The sequence below is a fragment of the Oncorhynchus mykiss genome, chromosome 32 (genome assembly GCF_013265735.2).
Source record: "Oncorhynchus mykiss isolate Arlee chromosome 32, USDA_OmykA_1.1, whole genome shotgun sequence".
In the NCBI taxonomy this organism is placed as follows: Eukaryota; Metazoa; Chordata; class Actinopteri; order Salmoniformes; family Salmonidae; genus Oncorhynchus; species Oncorhynchus mykiss.
The window spans coordinates 21742328-21767047 of NC_050572.1; the positions used below are offsets into that span (position 1 = coordinate 21742328).

Sequence of the window (24720 nt, forward strand, 5' to 3'; positions counted from 1 at the left end):
ATAGCCAACACATTTTTTTTATTAGAAAAATGTAGTATTTAGAAATGTAGGAACCTGGAAACTTGGAACCTGGAAAATAATAAGGAAGTAGAAGGCAGACTCTATCCAAAGTCAAGATTTGCAGGATACAATTCCATTGGGAATAGGCATTTCTTAGTTCAAATGCAATTCAGTAACAGTCAAATAAGGAGTATTCTGCAGGGTGCATCTTATACAATTTATTATAGAAGACCAGTATGCAATTTCATGTTTCATTTCATTAAAATGAAAACAAGTTAAATTAAATTGGATTTATACTCTATGGATGGGGAAAAAACAATAATGCAGGCTATGCAAAACCCGACTGCAATCACTGTATGGCATCCTAGTGTAGCTTTGAACTATGCTATATAATCTTCGATTTTCAAACTCATCCTGCCTCAATACCCCAGGCAAGTTCAAAGTCTGTTTGGCTTGAAAATAAATGGTTTAGTAATTGCAATGGGAGATCTGCATGGGAAAGCCCAGTCGGCAGTGGATGGGCGCAACGTGACCTGACAACAAGGAACCTCCGGGAAAACTGTCAGTCCCAAACTATGTGCAAAGGAAAGATCTTTAGGGGGTGCACGACAAACGACGCTTAAAATAAAGACTATTTTAGACACGGTTTCAGTCGTAAATATGGTCTAAACTTACTTAATATACGTTTGAAATATATTTTTTATAAATATGGTAAAAAACAAGGCCCTGGTGATATTGTTTTTAGTAATTTATTTGGTCGTAGTTTGATCGTCGCATACCTCCCGGAGATGACATCCTGTGGTTGGGAGGCGGAGACGGGACCCCCGTTGACGTCAGTTGGCCTGTCTGTTTCCTGCAATAGAAAGTGAGAGAGGGAGAAGCGACAAAAACAGACCTTTACCCTTAAGGTGTGTTACACCAGAAATCCCTGACAACTATTAAGACCTCACTTGTAAGTATATATATATATATATATATATATATATATATATATATATATATATATATATATATATATATATATATATATAATGTATGCATTTAGTTTGTGGATATTTATTTGTCGTAAATGTGGTTGAAACTTTGGGCTGCATGCATGTGGAAGTGTTCTGGGGCAGTACTCTCACTGGGCGATCGTTCATGCTACAACGCCTGACGGGGACGTTCTTGCTGGTTCGGCTAGTTATTTGTATTCAATGTATTCACCGTTGTGTTTCTTTTAGCTCACGCCTGTGCTTTCACGTTTGCAAAGAAGGAATGTCAAATTTTGGGATCAAACAAGTTAAGCTTTCAGAACCGTCGTTGCTTACCATAGAATCGTTGTTTTGGTGTAACGTTATACGTCTGCAGCATTCGAATGTGGGTTGTGTAATGTTGCTGTCTTGCTTGCTACTGAATGTGCCTGTCTATTGCGCCAATAGGTAAGCCTGATCTATTGCCATTTATCTGATACATTAGCCATTTTTCTGATACATAGATATTGCGCAACAGATGAGAAAGTGTTCAAAAATACTGTCGCATATTTGTTGAATTAGGGAAGTGCCGCCGTAGTGTTGCAGAGAGCGAGGGGTTTTCCCTGACTCCTCCCTCAGTTAAAGCGCGTTCATGTGTTGCTTGTGCTACAGGCATAAAATACGCTATAACCCAGTCATTGTTTTTTATTTAGACTGCATTCCCTCACAATAAGATGCGACTGTTGTGATGTAACATGTATTGTATAAAGACATTGATGCATGGCTACAAGGAAACAATGTTGTTCACCTGTTTTAGATGTGTCACTTGAAGCCACCGTTATTGGTTGGATAGATAGAGGCATTTGATTATGTCACAGGGGTTTGGCTATTCAGTGTTCATATTTCACAATGAAGGACAGACATCATGTCCAATGTTTTTTTACATGTTACAGTGTTGCTGTAAATGTTGTTACAATGTTGCTGTAAAATGCTGCAAGGTGACTGGAAGGAATCCTCCTAGGTGTGTGTTGAATGAGGCGTAAATCTGTCGTCAGGGATTTAGAGAGAACATTCTTTTCGGACAGCTATAGGACTAGGCCTACTGCAACATTTACTCGGCCGCTTATTGTGGCATCCTCATCAAGCTGTCAGTTTCGGGGTGTTTCCTCAAAAAATGCTCAGCTGACACGCGCGCCGCACACGCACGTCTCGCTCTCCTCCAAATCACCAGCATCGTCTGAACTTAAGGTATTCGACCTGTCCTTCGTTCTCCCTGGGAGGCAGGTGGGAGCTTATGAACATGTTTGATTGTATGACTGTCATTGTCGTTCTTACTGGGCTCTGTGACCTGGTGCATGCGCTGTGTACATTACTGCCGATATATTTTGCGAGCTCAATGATGTCATTGCTGTAGCAGCGCACGTGTACCAGTATATGGTAAAAAAATATCATACGGCTGTAGTAACGGACTGTTATGTAACATTGGCAAACGGAACAGACTGGATGTTGGAACAAAATGTACAGTGGAAGGGATTGATCTAGGAAGATCATGTAGGAAATTATCTATAAGCATAATACAGTATATACTATGTAAAAGGTTTAGTCATTTTCAATACATTTATAGTTATGTATAGATAATGTATAGACTAGAGCAATGTATGTGAATTTCTATAGATCATGTCTATAGAAATGTATTGGGAGGGACTGAGGGAGCTCTGCTGATCATTCATTCTGCTTGTTCTTTTCTTTGCCTTGGGTTTTTGAAAGGTCAAGATTTGATATAATTTAGCTTCAACATACTGCTGATGGTGTCTGCTGATTTTTTTTTGCAGAGCTCAGATTTGCATGAAGTCTAAAATTAGTCCCTTTTCATCCACTGTAAAAAGGGTATCATTAGCAGCAATACAATAAGATTAAACAGATACTATACAGCTATGAGATCAAGATGCCCTTTCAGTGTTTGCTTATGTCTGATGGTGATGCAATGATCTATGGCATGTTCACTTTTACAAGAAGATCCGGGTGATTGTAGCCCGCTGACCTCGTAAGCACCCTGGAGCGCTGACTACCCGCCAGACACAAGGCCTTATTGTTTGCGTCTTTCGTCATCTGAAACGTGTGTGTCATCAAAGCGAAGGGCAGTGTATCTGACATCAACTTGTCAATCAGTTGTGTACCAAAAAAACAGCCATCTCCTCTTGGTTTAGATCAGATTATAGGAAGCCACTCCAGGTTTATATTTATATGGAGAGAGATGCATTCACATCTCAGAGTTGGTCCAGAACTTACCTGATATTGGTAGAGGAGCACCCTGTCAGTGGTTGGATATTGGATATTATGCCATGCCATCAAACTTAGCAGGAGCCTCCCTATGGGCAACATATGTTGACAAGACATTGATAACCGTCTTTTCAACATATTGTGCTCACTGGGCTTTGTTTTGTGTACGTTTGGACTGGAACAAGAATGTAAGCCTTGTACGTTTGGACTGGAACAAGAATGTAAGCCTTGTACGTTTGGACTGGAACAAGAATGTAAGCCTTGTACGTTTGGAGTGGAACAAGAATGTAAGCCTTGTACGTTTGAACTGGAATTAGAATTTATACTGTGTACGTTTGGACTGGAATAAGAATGTAAGCCTTGTACGTTTGGACTGGAATTAGAATTTATACTGTGTACGTTTGGACTGGAATAAGAATGTAAGCCTTGTACGTTTGGACTGGAATTAGAATTTATACTGTGTACGTTTGGACTGGAATAAGAATGTAAGCCTTGTACGTTTGGACTGGAACAAGAATGTAAGCCTTGTACGTTTAAACTGGAATTAGAATTTATACTGTGTACGTTTGGACTGGAATAAGAATTTAGACCATGTACGTTTTGACTAGAATAAAAATTTAGACCGTGCAAGTTTGGACTGGAATTAGAATTTAGACAGAGACAACTGTTAAACTGACAGACGCAACAACAGCAGTGTCCTTTCTGATTCTTGCCAAGTGAGAGGATGGGAGACTGCACACAGACAGCCATAGACACACACTCACACACACTTAGTAAGAAGATAAGGGCTGCTTAGTGTTTATTGATCTATGGTGTGTTGAGCTGACACTGACCCTCTCTATGTGTGCTTTGTAGATGAACCCAGAGGGTGTTCGTGGTCCACCTGCATTAGAGAATTGACAACCTTTCAGAAGATGTGTCAGTGAAACAACCAACAAGAAAAGATGCCGCGAACCAAGCAGAACAACCCGAAGAACCTTAAAGGTGAGTTGCCAACCTGAATTGCTGCATTTTAAATGTCTGTGTGTGTAGGCCTATGTCATGTCATGCTACTGTGTGCTGTGTTGTTACATTTTTGGAGGGCATGTAATGTGTATGTTTTTATTGATTTTATCAAACTCAGGACTCCCTGTAAATTGTTACTAAGTGTACTATCCTGGGTAAACAAATGAAAGGTCTTTAAAAAAACAAAGGTCATCTTAGTTCAGACTTTAATTTAATATTCAAAGGCGAGAGATGGAGGGAGAAATAGATAGAAGGGATCACTGAGCCATCTGTCCTCCCACAGTCCCCTAGTCCCTTACAGACTTCTGTCCACACTTGCCCCCTACCCACTTCTCTGTCCACACTTGCTGACCAAATGTCTAAAGAATCTGCTGAGCTGTGGTTGTCCACTTTCCTTTTGTGATTTTTTTCGTTTTGTCTTTTGTTACACAATTGTCTTCACTATTAGTGCTTAGTTTTCCAATCTGTGTGTGCTGTGGAACCTATAGGAAACAACTAGAATCAATTGTGTCGTTCTATGGTGGAACCTCCCTTTATGTCGTTGGAGTCCATATGTTAGTGTGTAGGCTATAAAGGCTTATGTTTACAAGTGCATGACTGTTAATCAAGAACAGAGCTTTTCTTCGACTTTATCATTTGCCTTTGAGAGGCTAATTATCGAACAATTATGCGTTATCGCAGAGGCGAAGTGTCTGTCAGAACCTAAGGCATGTACACTTGTAATGGATTTATTTAGATGTTTGTGTGTGTTTCTATGTGTGTTGCATGCAAAGTCCATAAGAATACAATTAGAAAGAAACGTACTTTGCCAATATCGGCAAGCAGCGACCAGCATTTGAATGTTTATTTATTATAACACCCCCACCCCCCCCACCCCCCACCCACAAATGTAATGCTTTGCGCTTACTTGGCCAAACAACGTAAATAATTTAGTTTTATAACAGCAGATTGCCTAAAGGAGGAGTGTGGGATAGTACATTTCCCCAGCCACATTAGGCCAGTTACTGTTTTAGAGCGAGTGGAAACGCCCAGTTTTATTAGTAGCTGGGCTAGGCAGAGATAATGTAAATGTCATGTAATGTGGGTATATCCATGCCAACTGTCCATATGTGGTCTAAAGGGTGGGGTTTGGGCAACATCATTTTGATGAGCTGTTAGAAAGTTGGGATCAATCAATGTGAATGAGCAAATTAAAAAGAAGAAATGTCTGTCACCTAAAGGCAAGACCTAATTAATTAAGGAATGGAAGGAAGATTGATATTTCCTCCATTGTTTCCTCTGGCAAAGTATGGATTTTGTTTTGTTACACATGCAAATACTGTAGTGAACAAGGATGCCCTGTCCCGTTCTCTCTGATGCATTCCTCTGTTCCTCTTACCCCATAGTCCCCTCTCATACAGAGTAGGACCTGAATTTGATCACCCCGTTGCAGGAGAAATTTCCACTTTGAAATTTCTGACTTGATTTTCCCTTACAAAAAAATGTTTCAACCCCTACAAAAATCCCCATGATTTTTTATCCATATAATAATCCGCATTTCCTGATGCTGCAGGATTATTTTCCTGCTGTACAAAACTGGCTCAAATTAAGATCCAACATCTGTAGTCTCGCTCTCTTTTGCCATCTGAAGTTACTCAGTGTAGTTTCAATAGGAGCTCAAGGAAATGAGATGATCAGATATATTAAAAAGAATAGTTATTACTTGGTGCCTGTAGATGTAAATCCATCATTACAAATAGTATAAGAGTATTTTACAGCTTCTGGTACTTTATATTGAATAGACATGGGGTCGTTTACAGCTTCTGTATTGTGGCTTTTGACCTTTGACCTGTTTCATCACCTCTCCCCCTCTGTGCTCAGGGGTTAATTAGTCAGACAGGAAATGCTATGCTGCTTAGTGCGTGGCGTGGCATGCTATCACAGGCAAACTCACATTCTGCTGAAGTGAGAGTCATACCACTTAGATCCTTGTAACGTTCTTCTTGGGAGCCCCACACACCCTCCTCCCATTCCATTAAAAAAAAAATTGTGTGTGATTATGAAGGCATAAGTTTCAAGTTTTAATGTCACATACACCAACCAGTACAGTGAAATGCCTTTCTTGCAAGCTCTAACCCCAACGATGCAGTAATCAATAACAATGTAATACTGAAAATAACAAAGTAGAACCAAAACACAAAATATATAAAAAATAAGAAGAACACGATAAAATAAGTAAGCGTACTATATACAGGGTCAATTCCAGTACCATATTTACAATGTGCAGGCATACTGGATCGATAGACGTAGCTATGTGTAAGGGTAAGGTGACTAGGCATCAGAATATATGATAAACAAAGTAGCAGAAGCGTATATGATGATTGTGTGTGAGTGGGTGATATAAAGGTCCTGGATGGCAGGGAGCTCGGCCCCAGTGATATACTGGGCTGTCCACACCACCCTCTGTAGCACCATGCGATTGGGAGCAGTGTTATTGCCATACCAAGCAGTGATGCAGCCAGTCAAGATGCTCTCAATGGTACAGCTGTAAAACATTTTGAGGATTTGAGGGCCCATGCCAAACCTTTTCAACCTCCTGAGGGGGAAGAGGCGCTGTTGTGCCTTCCGCACAATTGTGAAGTGTGTGTGGACCATTTAGTGATTTGGACACAGAGGAACTTGAAGCTCTCGACCCGCTCCACTGTTGAGGGAGATCTATGGAACTGTTGGGATTGTCTATGGATCTGTTGGGGCGGTATGCAAATCAATGGGCCCGCGACCTTGCGGATATTGACCTGATTAAAGACTTTACTCACATCGGCCTCGGTGAGTGAGATCACCCAATCTTCTGGGTCGGTGGCAACCCTCACACCTTGCACAATGTTGTTATTGTCAAAGCATGCATAAAATGCATTGAGTTCATCTGGTAGAGAGGTATTTTTGGGCAGATCGAGGCTGGGTCTTCCTTTGTATTCCGTAATGGACCTGCCACACGCGCCAGGTGTCGAAGCCTTTGTAATATCATTACACATTATTCCTATATTGTCCTTTTGCTCATTTGATGACTTTGCGGTGGTCATTTCAGCATTTCTTGTACTTTTTCTATTCTCAGCCGTAGCCTCGGTTGTCTGCGATAGCCCTGTGTGGGGTAGCCCTATCTAACTTCAGTGTTAATCCATGGCTTTTGATTGGGGAAGCAGCAAAATGTAACTGTCGCCGAAGCATTTCCTAATGAAGCTGGTGATGGAGGTGGTTAGCTCGTCAATGTTATCGGCAGAATCTAGAAACATATTCCAATCAGCGCCAGCAAAGCAGTCCTGTAGCATAATCTCTGATTCTGGAGACCATTTCTCAACGGAGTGAGTCACGGGTAATTCGTGTTTCAGCTTCTGCTTGTAAACAGGAAGCAGGAATACGGAGTCATGATCTGATTTTATGAATGGCAAACGAGGGAGAGCCTTGTATACTTGCTTGTGGGTTAAACAGTGGTCTAGGACTTTATCGCCCCAAGTGGTGAGGGAGATGTGTTGATGGAAGTTGTGCATCACGTGTCTTAATGAATTAAAATCGCCGGCAAGAAGGATGTTTTCCTGCTTGGTTATAGCCTCGTACATTTCGTTAAGTCCCAGCTTGTTATTTTTCTTGTCCTGAGGTGATATACAACAGTCACGATAACAGCTAAAAACTCTCTCGGGAGGTAAAAGGGTTGGCATTTGACCATCAGGTATTCCAAAATGGGTGAACAATGGGTCGACACTTCCACCATGCTCGAGACAGCACACCAGTTGTTGTTGATGAAGCGGCAACCCCCTCCCCCCTTGATTTCCCAGAATCCACTGTCCTGTCTGCACGGTGAATGGAGAATCCATCAAGTTGGATAGTCAACTTGTCCGAGAGCCATGTTTCAGAACAGCAGAGAATATTGCAGTTGCGAGACTCCCGTTGGTAGCAAATCCACGATCGGAGGTCATCCATCTTATTATCAAGTGACTGTACATTGGCCAGTAGAATGGAGGGAAGAGGTGGCTGGGTTGCCTCTGTAACGTTGGCGTTTTCTTATGGGTAGACCGTAAATTCGGTCAGAATTACAGAAAGAGCCCAGGGCAGATAATCCGGAATTGAGGGAAGTAAGTAGTTCTATCCTAGGGATGTAGTGTACTTGCCTATTAATGTTATGTAATATGTAATGTTTTGTGTGGACCCCAGGAAGAGTAGCTGCTTCTTTAGCAGTAGCTAATGGGGATCCTAATAAAGTACTAAAATACTCCCCAAACTGACTCTTGCCATCAAGAGTAATGCTCAGACCTCAAGGCAACGTTACTGTATGTATCCTGACAGAATTTTTTATTTTTTTAATTGAACCTTTATTTAACTAGGCAAGTCAGTTAAGAACAAATTCTTATTTTCAATGACGGCCTAGGAATTGTGGGTTAACTGCCTGTTCAGGGGCAGAACGACAGATTTGTACCTTGTCAGCTCGGGGATTTGAACTTGCAACCTTTCGGTTACAATGACGGACTACCAAAAGGCAAAAGGCCTCCTGCGGGGAAGGGGTTGGGATTAAAAATAAATGAAGTAAAAATGTAGGACAAAACGCACATCACGAAAGAGAGACAACACTACATAAAGAGAGACCTAAGACAACAACATAGCATGGCAGCAACACATGACAACACAGCATGGTAGCAACACAACATAAAATCAAAATCAAATGTATTTATATAGCCCTTCGTACATCAGCTGATATCTCAAAGTGCTGTACAGAAACCCTGCCTAAAACCCCAAACAGCAAGCAATGCAGGTGTAGAAGCACGGTGGCTAGGAAAAACTCCCTAGAAAGGCCAAAACCTAGGAAGAAACCTAGAGAGGAACCAGGCTATGTGGGGTGGCCAGTCCTCTTCTGGCTGTGCCGGGTGGAGATAATAACAGAACATGGCCAAGATGTTCAAATGTTCATAAATGACCAGCATGGTCAAATAATAATAAGGCAGAACAGTTGAAACTGGAGCAGCAGCACGGCCAGGTGGACTGGGGACAGCAAGGAGTCATCATGTCAGGTAGTCCTGAGGCATGGTCCTAGGGCTCAGGTCCTCTGAGAGAGAGAAAGAAAGAGAGAATTAGAGAGAGCACACTTAAATTCACACAGGACACAGAATAGGACAGGAGAAGTACTCCAGATATAACAAACTGACCCTAGCCCCCCGACACAAACTACTGCAGCATAAATACTGGAGGCTGAGACATGACAACATGGTAGAAACACAACATGGCAGCAGCACAACATGGTAGCAGCACAACATGGTAGCAGCACAAAACAGGGTACAAACATTATCGGTCACAGACAACAGCACAAAGGGCAAGAAGGTAGAGACAACAATACATCACGCAAAGCAGCCACAACTGTCAGTAAGAGTGTCCATGATTGAGTCTTTGAATGAAGAAATTGAGAAAACTGTCCAGTTTGAGTGGGGGGAGTGAGGCCTAAGAGGGTTTTATAAATAAGCGTCAACCAGTGGGTTTTGCGACAGGTATACAGAGATTACCAATTCACAGAAGAGCATAGAGTGCAGTGACGAGCACCCTTAACTGCCGATCTATAAATTATGTCTTCGTAATCTAGCATGGGTAAGATTGTCATCTGAATCAGGGTTAGTTTGGCAGCTGGGGTGAAAGAGGAGAAATTTACGATATATCTAGACTTGGTTTCCTCTAACTTTAGCTTGCATCTTTGATATGTGCTGTGAGAAGGACAGTGTACCGTCTAGCCATACTCCCAAGTACGTGTACGTGGTGACTACCTCAAGCTCTAAAACCTCAGAGGTAGTAATCACACCTGTGGGGAGAGGGGCATTCTTATCAAACCACATTACCTTTGTTTTGGAGATGTTCAGAACAAGGTTAAGGGCAGAGAAAGCTTATTGGACACCAAGAAAGTTTTGTTTTAGAGCGTTTAACACAAAATCTGAGGAGGGGCCAGCTGACTATAAGATTGTATCATATGCATATACATGGATGAGAGAGTTTCCCACTGCTTGAGCTATGTTGTTGATGTAAATTGAGAAGAGCGTGGGGCCTAGGATCGAGCCCTTGGGGTACACCCTTGGTGACAGGCAGTGGCTGAGACAGCAGATGTTCTGACTTTTTACACTGCACACTGTGAGAAAGGTAGTTAGCAAACCAGGCCAAAGACCCCTCAGAGACACCAATACTACTTACCTGGCACACAAGAATGGAATGGTCTACCATATCTAACGCTTTGACCAAGTCAATAAAATAGCAGCACAACATTGCTTAGCATCAAGGGCAATGGTGACATCATTGAGGACCTTTAAGTTTGCAGTGACACATCCATAACCTGAGCGGAAACCAGATTGCATACCAGAGAGAATACTATAGACATCAAGAAAGACAGTCAGTTGATTATTGACAAGTTTTTCCAACACTTTTGATAAACAGGGCAAAATAGAAGGCCTATAACAGTTAGGATCAGCTTGATCTCACCCTTTAAATAAAGGACAAACCGTGGCTGCCTTCCAAGCAATGGGAACCTCCCCAGAGAGGAGAGCCAGGTTAAAAAGGTCAGAGATGGTCTTGGTGATTATAGGGGTAGCAACCTTAAAGAAAACCCAGATATGTTTAAGCAGCTCCTTTAGCACCTCGGACTCAGTGACCGCCTGCAGGGAGAAACTTTGTAGCGGGGCAGGGGAAAAAGAGATAGGAGCATTGGAGATAGGGGATTTAGAAGGGGTGGGAGATGAGGAAATGTTGGATGGGCAACGAGGCATGGCTGAGTCAAATAGGAATCCTGACTTAATGAAGTTGTGATTTTTAAAGAGCTTTAAAGAGCTCAGCCATCAGTAATAACCACATCGTCAACTTTAAGGGACATGGGCAGCTGTGAGGAGGAAGGTTTATTCTCCAGGTCTTGAACTGTTTTCCAGAACTTCTTGGGGTTAGACCAACAGAGAGAGAACTGCTCCTTAAAGTAACTAACTTTGGCCTTCCGGATAGCCTGAGTGCACTTACTGTATTTCTCATTTACCTGAACGAGAGCCAGTCAGCCTGAGTATGTGTGTACCGAGCTGTTCGCCAAATGCAATTCTTTAGGTGTAGTAACTCCCAGTCGAACCAGAGGCTGAACCTGTTTTTAATTGTCATTTTCATTATGGGGGCATGTTTGTTAACAATATCACTTGAAATATCAAAAACAAAGGTTCAAGCATCTATGACAGAGGGGATCAAGCTGATTCTATACCAATATACAGAGGCCAGGTCATGAAGGAAGGCTTGCTCATTAAAGTCTTTTAGCAAGCGTCTATGACAAATCAGGACAGGTCGTTTCCTTGAGCAGCCATTACGAACACAGGCTGTTAAACAGTCATCTTTATGGTCATAACAGAAAACACCAGACTGATACCTATCAGGATTATTTGTGAGGATAACATCGAGGAGAGTGGTCTTTTCTGGGTATTTGGAGTCATACCTTGAGGGATTGGTAATAATCTGAGAAAGATTTAGGGAGTCCCATTGCTTTAGGACTTGGTCAGGTGGTTTAAGCATGTCCCAGTTTAGGTCACCTAGTAGGAGAAATTCAGACTTAGTGTAATGGGCCAGGAGAGAGCTTTTGGCAGGTAGGGTACAGGCCGGTGCTGATGGAGGACGATAACACCCAGCAACAGTCAACAAAGAGCTATTTGAAAGTTTAATGCTTAAAACCAGCAAATCAAATTGCATTGATAAGATGGCTAGTAAAGTTATTTTTAGTCTAATACAATGAGTTAAATAAATATGAGAAAAAATATCGAACTCCAGAAAAAAAAACTGGCTTTGCCATCTTGGCCATTGTGGAGAGGTTGGAGTCTGTTTGATTGAGTGTGTGGACAGGTGTCTTTTATACAGGTAACGAGTTCAAACAGGTGCAGTTAATACAGGTAATGAGTGGAGAACAGTAGGGCTTCTTAAAGAAAAACTAACAGGTCTGTGAGAGCCGGAATTCTTACTCGTTGGTAGGTGATCAAATACTTATGTCATGCAATAAAATGCAAATGAATGACTTACAAATCATACAATATGATTTTCTGGATTTTTGTTTTAGATTCCGTCTCTCACAGTTGAAGTGTACCTATGATAAAAATTACAGGCCTCTACATGCTTTGTAAGTAGGAAATCAAATACTTGTTCTCCCCACTGTACTCAGTGCCTCTTTGCTTGACATCATGGGAAAATCGAAAGAAATCAGCCAAGACCTCAGAAAAAAAAGATAGACCTCCACAAGTCTGATTCATCCTTGGGAGCAATACCCAAACACCTGAAGGTACCACGTTCATCTGTACAAACAATAGTACGCAAGAATAAACACCATGGGACCACGCAGCTGTCATACCGCTCAGGAAGGAGATGCGTTCTGTCTCCTAGAGATGAACGTACTTTGGTGCGAGAAGTGCAAATCAATCCCAGTACAACAGCAAAGGATCTTGTGAAGATGATGGAGGAAACAGGTACAAAAGTATCTATATCCACAGTAAAACGAGTTCTATATCGACAGAAAGGCCGCTCAGCAAGGAAGAAGCCACTGCTCCAAAACCGCCATGAAAAAGCCAGACTACGGTTTGCAACTGCACATGGGGACAAAGATCGTACTTTTTGAAGAAATGTCCTCTGGTCTGATGAAACAAAAATAGAACTGTTTGGCCATAATGAACATCGTTATGTTTGCAGGAAAAAGGGGGAGGCTTGCAAGCCAAAGAACACCATCCCAACCATGAAGCACAGGGGTGGCAGCATCATGTTGTGGGGGTAATTTGCAGCAGGAGGGACTGGTGCACTTCACAAAATAGATGGCATCATGAGGATGGAAGATTATGTGAATATATTGAAGCAACATCTCAAAACGTCAGTCAGGAAGTTAATGCTTGGTCGCAAATGGGTCTTCCAAATGGACAATGACCCCAAGCATACTTCCAAGTTGTGGCAAAACATCTTAAGGACAACAAAGTCAAGGTATTGGAGTCGCCATCACAAAGCCCTGACCTCAATTCTATAGAACATTTGTTGGCAGAACTGAAAAAGCATGTGCGAGCAAGGAGGCCTATAAACCTGACTCAATTACACCAGCTCTGTCAGGAGGATTGGGCCAACATTTACCCAACTTATTGTGGGACGCTTGTGGGAGGCTACCTGAAACGTTTGACCCAAGTGAAACAATTTAAAGGCAAAAATACTAATTGAGTGTATGTAAACTTCTGACCCACTGGGAATGTGATGAAAGAAATACAAGCTGAAATAAATAATTATCTCTACTGTTGTTCTGACCTTTCACATTCTTAAAATAAAGTGGTGATCCTAACTGACCTAAGACAGGGAATTTTTACCAGGATTACATGTCAGGAATTGTGAAAAACTGAGTTTAAATGTATTTGGCTATGGTGTATGTAAACTTCTGACTTCAACTGTATATATTTTTGAAAATATTAAAAATCAGTGTTTAAGGCCAAAGTTCCCTCCATTTTCTTTTTGGCTTGAAGCTTTGTACTGACTACTGGTACCATGATTACCAACAATCATGTCAGTGAGGGAACCACCCTTGTGTGTATTTGTCTGTGTGTCACCATGTATTCTCTTTAGGTTCTCACATTGGTCCTGTCAAGAGATACACAAGATTCTTTGTTTTATTGACTCTCAACCCAGCTGTATGGGCAGGGTGCAAACAGGTGAAGTTAAAACAGGGTGAAGCTCCGATGTGTGTGTGTGTGATGTCAACATGACAGGAATGCTGTGACGCAGTTTGCGGGTAGCAAAGCAGGAAGTCAGGAACTCCGGACCCCCATCCAGGTCTTCTGTTTATTTCAAACAGCTGGTTTCCAACAGCTTTGGCTTGGCAGGCGCCAGGTCACAACAGTAGTTCCCCTTGGTCTAGCCTGCCACTTCCCCCGTCACTGACTGACAGATTCACACTCTATGGCCATCATACATACATTCACCATTGACACACATCTTCTTGGGATCTGCTTTTTTTTCTTGATTAAAAATGCAAAATATTTGCTGAAAATGTAATTATTCTCCTTACCAGGTGTCCATGTTCTTGGATTTTTTCTTGTGTTGGATTATGTATGTCAGTAGTCTTGTAAAATGTATGATGTGTAGACTGGTCCTGTTCAGTTTATGTTGTGTTTGGTCGATGTTGACTTGCAGTAGCATAGCACCTCAGCTCACCCCCTAGCTACCCTCACCTCATATTCCTTTTTATTGTGCCCCTGAAAATGCCCAGTCTTGTTAACCACACCAGTTTTTATTATAGCACCGAGCTTGCATTCCTCCTGTCTTATAAAAAGTTTAATCTCACCAAGGCTCAGTATGTCTGGACCCCTGCTTTAGCAAACAAAACACTGTCTGCAAAATGGTGAACAATTGCTATGCAGGGGTCCACACTTTTAACAAGGTTTTACATTCAATCTCTGCAAACTGTATAGGCTATTGCATTAACTGGGTAAAAGCTTAGGTTGATATAGTGTGTGCTCTGTGTGTGTATAACGGCTCTGTTAGCCAGTTGAATATTTCACAAATACGGTAGTTTCTGACCATACCAACATCACTCTGTCTGTGTCCCAATAAGCACCCTATTCCCTATATATTATATTACTTTACCCTATGGGCCCTGGTTGAAAGTAGTGCACTACATAGTATAGAGAATAGGATGCAATTCGGGATATAGTCTGTTAATGATCAACCCATGGATCTGCAATCAATGACTTCATTGCTGCCAGTGGTTACTGGTTAGGTATTTGGTATTTTGGGGTCAGAGTCCCTGGTCTAACTCACACAGTAAACTAGAGATATGGGAGACACGCACACTCATTCTCACTTGTTTGTGGTTTCAAGACTACAATAATGTGTTTTTTTCTTCCTGCTTGGTGCGTGTATTTACTGTATTTATTTAGGCTAGTCACTTGTCTTTTTATGGTTTCAAGGACACAGATTTTTTTCTTTCTGTAATGCATTTGCTGTAGTTAAGCCTATTTATTTATTTACAGGATTTTATTTCGTTAAACAAAACTAACACACTCAGAAGGGGGAAGGGTAACATGATATCTTGTCTCTATTTGGTCAAGAGGTTAAAGAGCGACTGCCTTTAAAAAGCAATGAATCCCATTGAAAACGTCCTATGTGGTATTGATGTGTCAGAAACAGCTATTCTAGTGTCAAAATTTAGTACAAAGTGTAAATACGATAATTTTGGTCATAAAGTCAGTCTTGTCGAAAACGGGTAAATGTCACATCCATGTGTCACAACGGGTTTTGATTTGACTGTTCATTTACCCACTAACATGGGGTGGACAGCTGCGGTGATTGCTCTCTATCCAATAGCAGTCTGTTTACATAAGACAACCCGTCACACATTTTTTTTACTTGAGAAATGCTGCACCACACACCTTAATTGAAAAATTGCACAACTAATGCATCTTGAGTTATCTTAGACTAATTCTGGGGATTTTTCAGGAAGTGAAATAGGCTTCTGCTTCTACAGTGTCTCATGGGGGACAAACATCATTAACCAAACGCGGAATCGGTCAGGAAACACCTCCAAGACTGAAGTCTAGTTTTTCTAATGAGCAACAGAAAACACATGTGCCAATCGGTGTGTTCAGTGGCTCTTTAAGAGTGCTCTGTGCTGCTGGTCTGGCTCCTCTCCTCTGTTAGCTCTGCCCTACCAGGCTAAAGGGAGATTCCCTTTCCCTCCATACTTAGGTCCTCCTCTCAGGAGAGGACCCCCATCCTGTAAGCAGTTAGGTCAGCTTAGTAAGCACTTTACCCAGGGCTGGATTAGAGCCTGGATTGGACACTATATGCTTGACACCAGATTCTTAATATGCTAAGTAAATAGCCCAACAAGCATGCTCTATATTACTGGCCAGGTCTCTCTTGTAAAATAGGTCTCATGACCTCAATGAGACATCCTGGATAAATAAAGGTGAAATCAATCAAACGATATGTTGTATAGCATAGTGTCTGTCTGTCTACTGTACTTTTAGTGTAGCTCAGCTAGAGTCAATGGTGCGTTGAAAGAGCTAACACCCTGACTCCTGGCATGGATTTCTACACGTTGTGTCATGCTTAGGAAGCCAAACCAGTCCCTCTGTACTGTACCTCCTCCTTCAAATGAATGTGTTAGAAACCAGCAAGATTCGCACAAAGGAAACTTCTGCCCCAGAGGCAGGAAGGACCCAGGGTTTTAGCAACAGTAACTAGTACAACAGACAGGCTGGGACGGGTTCACGGACGTCTGTTTAACTTAGTGTTGACCTCTGAGAACGGGAGAAGCCTTTCACTTTGAGAGGAAAGAGGAAGGGAGGGAGGTGAGAAAGACAGGGAGGGGACAAGGGAGACAAAATATAATTTTTATTGTCACATTTTGTTTGAATGAAATTGAATACGTTGAAAAAACACACACCGGCTGTTCACTCCGTCATCTGTAATATGGGTTAAATTCTAAGCCATCTCCTTTACAAGAGGGAAAGGGCAGTGTGTTTTACTGCTCACTGTGTTTTCACTTCAACTGGAAGCTACCAAAGAGACCATAGCCAATGTGATAGATTTATATTCAACAACTGAAAAGTAGACCTATGATTTCCAATATGTAGTTTAGCTGTAACTCTTGACAAAATTAGAATACCTTTTTTTCCCACCATTTGGTAGGGATTCAAACCATCAGGGGTGTCTCTCCAGTCTCCAAGAGCAGCTTGGGGGGTGTTTTTTCTCTAAAGAGATGGGAGTTCAATGACAAATCACCTAGCCTAGAGGAGAGGGCAGGGCAGGTCTGCTCTGATGACCTCTCCATTACCGGCAAACATATGTTCTTGAGGAAGCACTTAACCAATGGCCAATTTCCAACAATCTCAGATGGCAGCAGTCCATTCAGGTAATTAGATCTTTTTGGATGTGAATTTCCAATGAAATAGGCCAGAACTCGTTGCTAGTTACTTGGATAGGAACCCAACCCATGACTTGACTCTCAGGCCCTCGAGCTACGGTTGAGTTAACTTCGTACTAGTTCATTTTTTAGGCTGTGGGATTGGAACGCTTGTGTTGTTTTCTTGTTCTCAGTTTTATATTTTCTCTCTCTCTCTCTCTCTCACTGTTTGAGGCCTGCTTTCTTTTATTCCTCCCACCTCCTCTCAAACCATGCGCTCTTTTCAGACAGTTTCGGTTTGAATGTCTGTCAAAAACACTGCCTGTTTATCAGGCACTATATGGTGACTAATACCAGTGCTCACACCACCCACATGTCTGCGCAGAGAAGGCCCTGTGTGTGTCTAGTGTGTGTTGCCTGCGTCCTACTGTGAAGGCAGTGAAACATTTTATTTCTGTTCAGTCCTTCCAGTACTTCTCAGAATGTGCCAGACCCTTTAAAATGGAACTCAAGACATTTTATTAATTGATTGTCAACTGTATAATTTACTTGTCAGAGTTGAGACATCCTATTTTGATGTTAAATCCATTTGAACTCGATCACCTTTTGACAGCACCTTTTTGTATTTGAACGAAACCTTCCATACATACTAGTGATGCACCGATATGTCATTTTTGGCCGATACCTGATATTTTCCTTGCCAAAAAAACGATACCGATAACCAATATCATTTTTTCCCCAGCTTTTTAAGCATTCTAGTACAGTTAAATAGTTAACACACACATGAATTCAGCGGTCTAAGGCACTGCATCTCATTGCAAGAGGCGTCACTACAGTCTGTATCACATCCGGCCGTGATTGGGAGTCCCATTGGGCGGCGCACAATTGACCCGGCGTCGTCCGGGCCGTCATTGTAAATAAGAACGTGTTCTCAACTGACATGCCTAGTTATATGAAGGTCACACACACACACACACACACACACACACACACACACACACACACACACACACACACACACACACAGAGAGAGACCAAAAATGTATTTGGTTGGCATTTACGTATGTCCCCATAATCAAAACCTATTTATTTTACTTACTTGCTGTGCTGTTTCATTGTTCATTTGTTCAGTCGTTTCATTCTCAACCAGGGTTTTTATGGAACGGCGTTTGGGTCTTTGCATGTCAAAAAAGATACACGTTAAATAACACTATTTTGACGTGTCAAATAACCTTGTTGACCAATCAGGACCTGAATATGACTGCACATCACATAATTAAACGCGTTCATACATTTTTTATGTAGTTATTACACACTGATTACACTATCACTCGTATCTCATATGTCACAACGATTCATCACCACATGATGCTGGTAAAGTTGACTCGCGCACCTACAGTACTGGTCACAAAATAAAGCTAGCTAGCTCATGGATACAAACAATGTTCTTCCCCAAAAACATAGCAAAACGACAATTTGTTTCAGTACCTCCAGTTAGCTAGCTAACTATATAGCTAGGTGTCATCATCTAAAATAACCCTAATTTTTAAGACAGTTTTTATTTGATTAAATGGTGGTCGGACTCATCTATGTGAAGCTAGCCACAATAAGGTTTAGCCACAATAGTGGACTTTGCGGTTAGCCTTCAAAATAAAAGTATGGCATAATTCTACTATTTGCATTCATTTGCATCACTGTCAATGACGTACTGTTACTTTAAATGCAAACCGCAAATTCCACGATTGTGCCTAATCCTTATTGTGGCTAGTTTCACAACACAAACCCGGTCCTGTTTGAGCCTTACTAAATCAAATCAAATTTATTTGTCACATACACATGGTTAGCAGATGTTAATGCGAGTGTAGCGAAATGCTTGTGCTTCTAGTTCCGACAATGCAGTAATAACCAACGAGTAATCTAACCTAACAATTCCAAAACTACTACCTTATACACACAAGTGTAAAGGGATAAAGAATATGTACATAAAGATATATGAATGAGTGATGGTACAGGACGGCATAGGCAAGATGCAGTAGATGGTATCGAGTACAGTATATACATATGAGATGAGTAATGTATGTAAACAAAGTGGCATAGTTTAAAGTGGCTAGTGATACATGTATTAGATAAAGATGCAGTAGATGATATAGAGTACAGTATATACATATACATATGAGATGAATAATGTAGGGTATGTAAACATTATATTAAGTAGCATTGTTTAAAGTGGCTAGTGATATATTTGACATCAATTTCAATCAATTCCCATTATTAAAATGGCTGGAGTAGAGTCAGTGTGTTGGCAGCAGCCACTCAATGTTAGTGGTGGCTGTTTAACAGTCTGATGGCCTTGAGATAGAAGCTGTTTTTCAGTCTCTGCACCTCTGCACCTGTACTGACATGCACTGACCTCACCTTCTGGATAATAGCGGGGTGAACAGGCAGTGGCTCGGGTGGTTGTTGTCCTTGATGATCTTTATGGCCTTCCTGTGACATCGGGTGGTGTAGGTGTCCTGGAGGGTAGGTAGTTTGCCCCCAGTGATGCGTTGTGCAGACCTCACTACCCTCTGGAGAGCCTTATGGTTGGGCGGAGCAGTTGCCGTACCAGGCGGTGATACAGCCCGACAGGACGCTCTCGATTGTGCATCTGTAGAAGTTTGTGAGTGCTTTTGATGACAAGCCGAATTTCTTCAGCCTCCGGAAGTTGAAGAGGCGCTGCTGCGCCTTCTTCACGACGCTGTCTGTGTGGGTGGACCAATTCAGTTTGTCCGCGATGTGTACGCCGAGGAACTTACAATTTACTACCCTCTCCACTACTGTCCCATCAATGTGGATAGGTGGGTGCTCCCTCTGCTGTTTCCTGAAGTCCACAATCACCTCCTTTGTTTTGTTGACGTTGAGTGTGAGGTTATTTTCCTGACACCACACTCCAAGGGCCCTCACCTCCTTGTAGGCCATCTCGTCGTTGTTGGTAATCAAGCCTACCACTGTAGTGTCGTCCGCAAACTTGATGATTGAGTTGGAGGCGTGCATGGCCACGCAGTCGTGGGTGAACAGGGAGTACAGGAGAGGGCTCAGAACGTACCCTTGTGGGGCCCCAGTGTTGAGGATCAGCGGGGTGGAGATGTTGTTACCTACCCTCACCACCTGGGGGCGGCCCGTCAGGAAGTCCAGTACCCAGTTGCACAAGGCGGGGTCGAGCCCCAGGGTCTCGAGCTTGATGACAAGTTTGGAGGGTACTATGGTGTTAAATGCTGCGCTGTAGTCGAAGAACAGCATTCTCACATAGGTATTCCTCTTGTCCAGATGGGTTAGGGCAGTATGCAGTGTGGTTGAGATTGCGTCGTCTGTGGACCTATTGGGGCGGTAAGCAAATTGGAGTGGGTCTAGGGTGTCAGGTAGGGTGGAGGTGATATGGTCCTTGACTAGTCTCTCAAAGCACTTCATGATGACGGAAGTGAGTGCTACAGTGGTAGGCTTGATTACCAACAACGACGAGACGGCCTACGAGGAGGTGAGGGCCCTCGGAGTGTAGTCGTTTAGCTCAGTTACCTTAGCTTTCTTGGGAACAGGGACAATGGTGGCCCTCTTGAAGCATGTGGGAACAGCAGACTGGGATAAGGATTGATTGAATATGTCCGTAAACACACCAGCCAGCTGGTCTGCGCATGCTCTGAGGACGCGGCTGGGGATGCAGTCTGGACCTGCAGCCTTGCGAGGGTTAACACGTTTAAATGTTTTACTCACGTCGGCTGCGGTGAAGGAGAGTCCACAGGTTTTGGTTGCGGGCCGTGTCAGTGGCACTGTATTGTCCTCAAAGTATTGTCCTCAAAAGGTTATTTAGTCTGCCTGGGAGTAAGACATCCTGGTCCGTGACGGGGCTGGTTTTCTTTTTGTAATCCGTGATTGACTGTAGACCCTGCCACATACCTCTTGTGTCTGAGCCGTTGAATTGTGACTCTACTTTGTCTCTATACTCTAATAGCTACACTGTTTGTATTCGGTCATGTTTCCGGTCACCTTGCCCTGGTTAAAAGCAGTGGTTTGCGTTTTCAGTTTCACGCGAATGCTGCCATCAATCCACGGTTTCTGGTTTGGGAATGTTTTAATCGTTGCTATGGGAAGGACATCGCCAATGCACTTTCTAATGAACTCGCTCACCGAATCAGCGTATTTGTCAATGTTGTTGTTGGAAGCAATGCGGAACATATCCCAATCCACGTGATCGAAGCAGTCTTGAAGCATGGAATCAGATTGGTCGGACCATCGTTGAACAGACCTGAGCGCGGGAGCTTCTTGTTTTAGTTTCTGTCTGTAGGCAGGGAGCAACAAAATGGAGTCGTGGTCAGCTTTTCCGAAAGGAGGGTGGGGGAGGGCCTTATATGCGTCGCGGAAGTTAGAATAGCAATGATCCAAGGTTTTACCAGCCCTGGTTGCGCAATCGATATGCTGATACAATTTAGGGAGTCTTGTTTTCAGATTAGCCTTGTTAAAATCCCCAGTTACAATGAATGCAGCCTCAGGATATGTGGTTTACAGTTTGCAAAGAGTCAAATAAAGTTCGTTCAGGGCCATCGATGTGTCTGCTTGGGGGGGAATATATACGGCTGTGATTATATTCGAAGAGAATTCCCTTGGTAGATAATGCGGTCGACATTTGATTGTGAGGAATTCTAAGTCAGGTGAACAGAAGGACTTGAGTTCCTGTATGTTGTTGTGATCACACCACGTCTCGTTAATCATAAGGCATATGCCCCTGCCCCTCTTCTTGCCAGAAAGATGTTTGTTTCTGTCGGCGGGATGCATGAAGAAACCAGCTGGCTGCACCGATTCCGTTAGCGTCTCTCGAGTGAGCCATGTTTCCGTGAAGCAAAGAACGTTACAGTCTCTGATGTCCCTCTGGAATGCTACCCTTGCTCGTATTTCATCAACCTTGTTGTCAAGAGACTGGACATTGGCAAGAAGTATGCTAGGGAGTGGTGCGCGATGTGCCCGTCTCTGGAGCCTGACCAGAAGACCGCTTCGTTTGCCTCTTTTACGACGTCGTTGTTTTGGGTCACAGGCTGGGATCCATTCCGTTGTCCTGGGTGGAAGGCAGAACACAGGATCCGCTTCGCGAAAGTCATATTCCTGGTCATACTGATGGTGAGTTGACGTTGCTCTTATATTCAGTAGATCTTCCCAACTGTATGTAATGAAACCTAAGATTACCTGGGGTACCAATGTAAGAAATGACACGTAAAAAAACAAAATACTGCATAGTTTCCTAGGAATGCGACGCGAGGCGGCCATCTCTGTCGGCGCCGGAAGTATTAGCCAGATGAAGCTAGCTGGCTGCTAAAAACGTTAGCTTTTGGCAACAGGGTCAAGTTGCTGGCTAGCTAAAAATGACATGTTTTAACTATTAATGTCAATACTGTCAGTCCTCCATAGGAAACCTGTTGAAATCATAGAAATATAGATAATAGAATAGACACCAGAGCTATTGCCAGAGAATGTATTGCTCATTTCTCTACCATAAGACGCCTCCAACACCGTTTTGGAGAATTTGGCAGTATGTCCAACTGACCTCACAACTGCACACCACGTACGTGTATGGCATCGTGTGGGTGAACGGTTTGCTGATGTCAATGTTGTGAACAGAGTTCCCCATGGTGGTGTTGGGGTTATGGTATGGGCAGGTTAAGCTATGCACAATGAACAGAATTACATTTTATCAATGGCAATTTGAATGCACAGAGATACGAGATCCTGAAGGCCCATTGTCGTGCCATTCATCTGGCGCCATCACCTCATGTTTTAGCATGATAATGCACGGCCACCTGTCACAAGGATCTGTAAACAATTTCTGGAAGCTGAAAATGTTTGGGATGCTCTGGGTCGACACGTACACAGCGTGTTCAGTTCCCGCTTATATACAGCAACTTCGCACAGCCATTGAAGAGGAGTGAGACAACATTCCACAGCCCACAATCAACAGCGTGATCGACTCTATGCAAAGGAGATGTGTTGCGCTGTATGAGGCAAATAGTGGTCACCAGATACTGCCTGGTTTTCTGATCCATGCACCTACCTTTTTTTTATGGTATCTGTGACCAACATTCCCAGTCATGTGAAATCCATATCCTAATGAATACATTTCAATTGACTGATTCCCATATATGAACTGTAACTCAATAAAAATTGTGTTATTGTTGCATGTTGCGTTTATATTTTTGGTGGACTGGTGGCCATCTTTGTGGTATTTAATTAGAAATTACAATTTCGGTTACATTTCTAATTCAATGTTGCACCAGATAAATTGCAGTTGTCTGAAGGGATATGCCCATTCTAGGAGTTGTATTTCTATGATTGAAATGACACCCACCCATTTTTCAAGAGTATGTTGTGTCTCAACTAATGGTGGGCACAACACCATAACCTCAGATTATGTAAAATAGGGTCTAACCTATAACATATGTGAATACGCAAGACGCTTTTTCGTAGATATTAAGTAGTAGATCCCCAAATACCCAATAAAAATACAATATAGTCATTAAGCTGGAATTGTGTAGTAATGCGAATAGGAAATGTATGTTCACCAGTAGGCATGTCCCAAAACCTTGCTCATCACTACTCAAATGACATTCTCCGTACTGACCTATCATTCATGTATGTAGTAAAACAAGCTATTATTGAGTAGAACTTGTAAGGTAGTGATGAATAGTAAATAAAATAAAAAAATTCATAAGGTTGTGGCAATATACTGCCACCTGGTGGCGACTACAAACAATTGCATAATAGGAACTATTACCAATTGATGGTCCTCCCAAATAAATATTAGTGCTTCAAAAAGTACTTATAAGTCCTTGAATTTGACTTGCCACTGTCTGTATGAACCCTGTTACCCAGAAAGACTCAGAGCTGTAGTCGCTGCCAAATGTGATTCTAATGTATTGACTCAGGGGTGTAAATTATATTTTTCTGTATTTCATTTTCAATGAATTGGAAATTCTTTAAATATTTTTTTTCACTTTGCCATTATGGGGTATTGTGTGTAAAAAAAACTAAACGTTTTCATCCATTTTGAATTGGGGCTGTAACACAACAAAATGTGGAATAAGTGAAGAGGTATGAATACTTTCTGAAGGCACTGTATGAATACTTTCTGAAGGCACTGTATGAATACTTTCTGAAGGCACTGTATGAATAAGCGAAAGGGTATGAATACTTTCTGAAGGCACTGTATGAATAAGTGAAAGGGTATGAATACTTTCTGAAGGCACCGTATGAATAAGTGAATGGGTATGAATACTTTCTGAAGGCACTGTAGGAATACTTTCTGAAGGCACTGTAGGAATACTTTCTGAAGGCACTGTATGAATAAGCGAAAGGGTATGAATACTTTCTGAAGGCACTGTATGAATAAGTGAAAGGGTATGAATACTTTCTGAAGGCACTGTAGGAATAAGTGAAAGGGTATGAATACTTTCTGAAGGCACTGTATGAATAAGTGAAAGGGTATGAATACTTTCTGAAGGCACTGAATGAATAAGTGAAAGGGTATGAATACTTTCTGAAGGCACTGTATGAATAAGTGAAAGGGTATGACTACTT

At 42.2% G+C, this 24720-nt stretch overlaps 1 protein-coding gene across 5 annotated transcripts in view; it reads left to right on the plus strand.

Annotated features, from left to right (window-relative positions):
- The first annotated feature begins 719 nt into the window (after window positions 1–719).
- Window positions 720–24720, plus strand: part of hivep1 (HIVEP zinc finger 1) — an 86002-nt gene continuing 62001 nt past the window's right edge. The window contains exons 1-2 of one of the 5 annotated variants that reach the window (XM_021560098.2): window positions 720–952; window positions 4089–4217. In XM_021560098.2, the coding sequence (XP_021415773.2) occupies window positions 4178–4217 (40 nt within the window). In that variant the 5' untranslated portion in view covers window positions 720–952; window positions 4089–4177. Of the gene's footprint in view, window positions 953–1104; window positions 1422–4088; window positions 4218–24720 lie in introns of those variants that run through there. The other 4 variants (XM_021560097.2, XM_021560095.2, XM_021560096.2 and 1 more) reach the window with 4 other exon arrangements.